The sequence below is a fragment of the Aquarana catesbeiana genome, linkage group LG02, assembly GCF_042186555.1.
Source record: "Aquarana catesbeiana isolate 2022-GZ linkage group LG02, ASM4218655v1, whole genome shotgun sequence".
NCBI lineage: Eukaryota > Metazoa > Chordata > Amphibia > Anura > Ranidae > Aquarana > Aquarana catesbeiana.
Genome location: NC_133325.1, coordinates 27,214,167 through 27,220,166, shown reverse-complemented (window position 1 = coordinate 27,220,166; position 6,000 = coordinate 27,214,167). Strand labels below are relative to the sequence as shown.

The following is a 6,000-nucleotide window of genomic DNA, read 5'->3' as shown; positions in this document are numbered from 1 at the left end:
AAATTTCTCTCTCAAAGAAGAGATCATGTACAAAGTCCATAAAAATGAACAAACAGTGTTTAATGGTGAGCACATAAAACTTTTTCAAGATCTTTCCCAGATTACGCTAAAAAAATGCAGGGCCTTGCGACCTTTGTTAGACGTGCTACGGGAAAAAGAACTTTGCTACATGTGACGTTTCTCCCTTGCCCTTCTGGTGACTCACAATAGCAGACAGCACATACTCCGCACCCCGAGTGATCTGCCGGAATTCTGCAGTGCCCTCCAACTAAGCCAGATAGACCTCCCGGAGTGGTATCAAGAGTTCACTCTCCCACCAAGGGAACAAAGTCCGCCACAGTATCCTTTGATGACACCAGAGAAACATCACTCCAAGAAACAGAAGCAGAATCGTCAAGATGGTCAAATGGCCGGCACTCCAGATAGCAGGGCACACTCTGCTAGAAATCTATCGGATGCCTGATCATTGAGACTCGGGGCACTGCAAGTAAGATCATACACATTGACCAATTGTTAACACAGCTTTCTTACTGGTTTAACAGAGATCCTATCGCATCTAGAGTAGGGCCTCATCCTAAGGCAAGAGAATACATCTAGAGATGTGAAATATATTCTTGCTTATTAATGGATTTATAGGTATTCTTCTTCGGAGATTATACCGAAAATATCATTTTTTGGACTCCTGATAACAGAAACCACAATCACCAGATACTATTGTCAATAATAATGTCATATTTATAAAATAGTACTCTGAAAATGACAAATATACACTGATAACCCCTTGTTTTTTCCCCTGGTTGAAGCCTGAGCGGACCTGATAGGAGACTAACGGAAAAGGGGCGGGGCCACAGCGCGTTGGTTTTCTGCGGAGAATTTCACATTCTTAGAACTTTGTAAATATGTGGCAGATTTCATGTTACCGAGGGGGAACCCGATCTGGTTCTTCAGACATGAAATATTTACTTTATTCATTCAGTGTACATATTTATCTGTGTCATGGTTACTAACATGAATTGCACATTTCTTATTATACGTATCCTGGTTGTGATATGAGGGAAATCTTAACTGATACATGTCCAGAAAGAAAAAAAATAAAACAATATCAGTCAGTGACATGAACATCATATTCTGTATGTAGCAGTGGTGAGATCCTGGATTCTGAGAACATATAGAAGTGTTTTTTCATGGTTCGGTAACAAACAGAATCTTTTCCTAATCATTCTGGACTAATGACATTAGAGTGCTAATCATATTCCTCCGATAAATGTCTCATCCGATCATCTCCTCGGCGTCGGATTTGGCGGTATAAGAGAGATGAATATATATCTGTAACGAACTACAGAATTCCGGCGGGCAAATTTTGAAAACAGCCATTTTAAATCTGAACCAATCACCGCTGTGGGCGTTTCCTTCATCATCCAGTAATACTGCCTTCTTTTGAGGACTCCAAAGAAATGTATTCCGAGATCTCTCTATGTTTTCAGCCCAGAAAATACTTGCTAAGTATTCTGAAGTCAAATCAAAGACCAAAACAATCTGAAATTAATATTTCCAACGTATTTCTTGGTTAATGAATCCATGAATTGAATAAAGAATGAATGACACAAATTGCAGTATTTGATGATCCCCTTTCAGTCATTCCTCCTGGTTATACATTAAAATAGGGGTGCCGCCACTGCACCTTTCACTGGTGACTTTTCTATCCCATTAACTATATAAAGTCCCCACAATGATGCTCCGGTGTGTGTTCCTTCAGGCCATACACTACACCCATGTAAAAAAAAAAAAATACACTTTGATTAGGGTGGACCCCAGTTGTAAGGGAAGTTCACAGCAACATGAACAGATAAGGAGGAATGGGCCTTGATTAGAGTATAGGAATCAACATGGTCGCAAATCAGTTGTATTGTATCGAGATAGTGTGGATACACATGGCCCCTCTTAGATCGACCTAGGTGTCTTCTAAACAGTACCTATAGATATTTTAGCTGCCCAAAACATAACATATAGGATTCTGTGTATGTTTGGGATTGCTGTCAACCGGTTTGTAAATTAGGAGACCTATTTGAGCTTTTTTAGGGAATATTAACCATTGTTACCGCGTACATGGGGGACACCTCAGGGTACCCCTCTATTCACTTTTTTAGTCTCATTGGGTCACCATAACATAGAGAGGATTTCAGTGACAGACATCCTATGGGCTCTATAGTGGAGATGTCCACAGAAGACAGTGAAGGCGGAGATGTTCCCGGAATGACCTCTAGGTGGCAGAGTGGAACGATAGATGTGATGGAGTCCGGAGAGCAGAGAGCCTCAGCCCCCCACAATCCCCCTGATCCCCATTACAGGGGACATGAAAAGTGTTCTTTATAAGTCAGATGTATACCGTGATCGGTGACCTATAAGAAGTGAGCATGGACGGATCCCCCTGATCCCTGTGCTGTGTATTTGGCGGAACAGACAACAGCTGCTCCGTGTGGAATCCCCGCTCACACTTTCTATTCTGTATAATAACCCACATCGAAGGAGTTCAGAGATCTCCGAGTATTGTGTGATGTGCGGAGACTTCACTTTGGATTTGAGAAAACAATAGCGATTTATTCCAATCATAGAACGTGCAGATCTAGGCGGGCAATTCAAAAAAAAGGCGCTTTTCAAGTGAACCAATGAGGAGGAAGAGTGTGCTCTCATTGTCCAATCAGAGGGCTGGGGTGTGTATAAATAGCGCTGCAGAGCGGCATAAGTTCACGTTCCTTGTATCAGCGAAGCATTGAGCAGTAATGGCGAGAACCAAGCAGACAGCCCGTAAGTCCACCGGAGGCAAAGCTCCCCGCAAGCAGCTGGCCACCAAAGCCGCCCGCAAGAGCGCCCCGGCCACCGGCGGAGTCAAGAAGCCTCACCGCTACAGGCCCGGCACCGTGGCTCTCCGAGAGATCCGCCGCTACCAGAAATCCACCGAGCTGCTCATCCGCAAGCTGCCCTTCCAGCGCCTCGTCCGAGAGATCGCCCAGGACTTCAAGACCGACCTGCGCTTCCAGAGCTCCGCCGTCATGGCTCTGCAGGAGGCCTCTGAGGCTTACCTCGTCGGACTCTTCGAAGACACCAACCTCTGCGCCATCCACGCAAAGAGGGTCACCATCATGCCCAAAGACATCCAGCTGGCACGCCGCATCCGCGGGGAGAGGGCATAGAGAGAGACACACACTCCGAACTACTACTAATCCCAACACAAAGGCTCTTTTCAGAGCCACCATATCCTCCTATACAAAGATCTATATACTCCATCATCATCACACCGACTATGACAGGGAAACTCGTACAAGACATCCACACATCTCCCCACCTCCTTCCTCAATACATACAGACGTCTACATCCATTACATACTGATTAGGATTTACACTTTATTGATTTCTCTTTCTAGTAAATCAATTCTTTATGTCGGTGATCATTTGTTCTACTTTATAATTTATCTGAAGGAATTTGTATTCATGTTTGGTTAAGGGAAAAATTAATATTTGTACAATGGGCTCATGGGAATAAGAATTCTCCTTGAGTGCGGTGTGGATTGTCATTTATTGATACAATTCTTTCCAACATCATCAATCCATCACAAAGTAACAAATCATATTTCTTTTCCCGTACAATCTCCTCTGCTATTCCTCGACCTTGTACAATCATTCCCCGATATAGAGGGGGACATCTCCTGGACATCTTCCTGACTTCCCATTCATCAGCAGATTGGAACATATGGGGGGGGGGGTCGTCTCACTTCATCTCCTCTACTAGCACTGTGTGATCAGAGCTCTCTGCAGGTGCTGCACACATGGAGAGACTAGAAGGAAGAATTCATCCAGTATTGTGTGGAGAATCCGGGGAACTCCCCTGAACCCCCATTTCTTCACTGGTGTTTTATTATTCACCGCCGCCCATATGGGATCTAGATCGTTTTAGCAGCCCCTGATATCCATATGGGGGGGTAAATCTAACTGAACTGGATATTTAGTAAGGAGTACATTGTCCACATAACACAATGATGTGCCTCTCTATTGGTTCCCCTCTAATGATCACGGAAGGATCTGCAGTCGCTGTGTTCCATATTGAAGTGTCAGAATTCCTTGTACAATGATCGTCTAGAAGAGGAAATGTTCATCCCCATCCTCCCCGGGGAGATCCCGCAGACAGTGTGCGGGAATTGTCTCCGATTTGCAGGTCTCCAATCCGCACTGCAGATGTTATATATCATTTTGTATCAGGGACGGATCTCTCGTTCAATATTTTTATTACGGTTTAAATGAGATATACTTAACAATCTCTAGGCTTATAGGTGGGAAACAATCAAATCATGAATAATAATTAAAAAAAAACGAGTATATAAGTCACTGCGTGTGCAACAGGAATGCTAATAATATAGATCCAACATTAGAACCCCCAAAACGTTGACCACCCATGATGGGCACAAACTGTAGATGGGTGGGGGCAAAGCTGTATAAATCGGGAATATTTACACCAAAATAATTTTAATATTATCAGGGACGGATGTCATGTGAAGAGTCCTGTGATCGGATCTCCCGCTGTATGAATACATGATTCTATAGAGGGGATTGTGTAAGGTGGTCACATTGCTCTGTATGGAGGACTTCTAATGCGGCCCCCCCTGGTCGCTGTGTGTATGTAGAGCTCTGTCAGGAGGAGGTGGGTGGCTCTGAGAAGAGCCTTTGGGGGGTGTAGATGAAAGGAGGTCTCTCCGGTGGGGATTATTTCTTCTTTGGAGCGGCCTTCTTGGGCTTGGCTGCTGTCTTGGGTTTAGCCGCCTTCTTAGCCGGACTCTTGGCGACTTTTTTCGGCTTGGCTGCAGCTTTGGGCTTCTTGGGGCTCTTTGTCACCTTCTTGGCAGCTGCAGGCTTTTTTGCGGGTTTCTTGGCGGCCTTCTTGGGGCTCTTGGCTGCGGTGGGGGCTTTGGTGGTGGTCTTCTTCTTGGGGGACTTGGCTGGCTTCTTGGCGGCCGGCTTCTTGGGGGACTTGGCCGCAGCCGATGGCTTCTTGGTGCTTTTCTTGGCTCCTGCCGCCTTGTCCTCCTGCTTCTTGTTGATCTTGAAGGATCCGGAGGCTCCATGTCCTTTGACCTGGACGAGGGTCCCCTTAGTCACCAGCCCCCTGATGGCGATCTTGAGGCGGCTGTTGTTCTTGTCCACATCGTATCCTCCGGCGGCCAGGACCTTCTTGAGGGCGGACAGGGAGACCCCGCTGCGCTCTTTGGAAGCGGCCACGGCTTTGACCAGGAGCTCGGACACGCTGGGACCGGACGGCTTCTTGCTGCCTTTCTTGGCTCCTCCGGCTGCCGCCTTCTTGGCCGGCTTCTTCTTGGCGGCGGGCTCCGCAGGAGGAGCGGCGGCTGGGGCGCTCTCAGTCTCCGTCATGATTCTGCAAATATTAGCACTGTAATAGATACATAGAATTGCATTTGTCGCTTTGGCTTATATAGAGACGTTCTGCACTGCTATTGGTCGGCAGAAAGCTTTAGTGCCTACTGCTATTGGTTGCAAATAAGACACGCCCACTGACTTTCACTCCCGAGTTGGGGAATCTTCTCTCTCTTGTTGTGTTTCCCGGGCAGAGAGAAAAACGACTTTTATTGGGAATAGAACGATGTCCGATCTTCATCGGGGACCCGATCTGCTCACTGGACTGTCACTTATCGGGGGGTCACTTACAGCTGTCAGGAGCTGCTGAGGAGGCTGAACACAGAGGCTGCAAACACAGCCATCCTCCTGAGTGTGTGTCCCATTCTTCCTTCTATCTTGTTTTCTACACAAATTCTACCCAGAAAACAATCTTCTCACATCTCCCACTAGAATGATCTTCACATTAGATGAGTGAAGAGTGACCATCAGGAAACATTTCCCCCTAATACACAACTCTGCTCATCTATAGCTGAGTAGAAGGAGCCTGGAACAAAAACATCAGCCGGTGACATGAGATCCTTGTGTGATGTGATGGCA

The 6,000-nt window shown here is 46.1% G+C and overlaps 2 protein-coding genes across 2 annotated transcripts; one reads left to right on the top strand and one right to left on the bottom strand.

Annotated features, from left to right (window-relative positions):
* Nucleotides 1-2,753: 2,753 nt before the first annotated feature.
* LOC141129649 (histone H3) lies at nucleotides 2,754-3,220 on the top strand. The gene has a single exon (XM_073617743.1). The coding sequence runs from the start codon at nucleotides 2,781-2,783 to the stop codon at nucleotides 3,189-3,191; it is 411 nt and encodes a 136-aa protein (XP_073473844.1). The 5' UTR covers nucleotides 2,754-2,780; the 3' UTR covers nucleotides 3,192-3,220.
* A 365-nt stretch (nucleotides 3,221-3,585) lies between these two features.
* Nucleotides 3,586-5,540, bottom strand: LOC141129648 (histone H1.5-like). Its single transcript, XM_073617742.1, has one exon. It carries the CDS (start codon nucleotides 5,416-5,418, stop codon nucleotides 4,756-4,758), a length of 663 nt encoding a protein of 220 aa, XP_073473843.1. The 5' UTR covers nucleotides 5,419-5,540; the 3' UTR covers nucleotides 3,586-4,755.
* Nucleotides 5,541-6,000: the final 460 nt, after the last annotated feature.

Excerpts from the sequence above, each read along its gene's own strand:
- LOC141129649 (XM_073617743.1), top strand. The coding sequence starts at position 2,781 with ATGGCGAGAACCAAGCAGACAGCCCGTAAGTCCACCGGAGGCAAAGCT.
- LOC141129648 (XM_073617742.1), bottom strand. The coding sequence starts at position 5,418 with ATGACGGAGACTGAGAGCGCCCCAGCCGCCGCTCCTCCTGCGGAGCCC.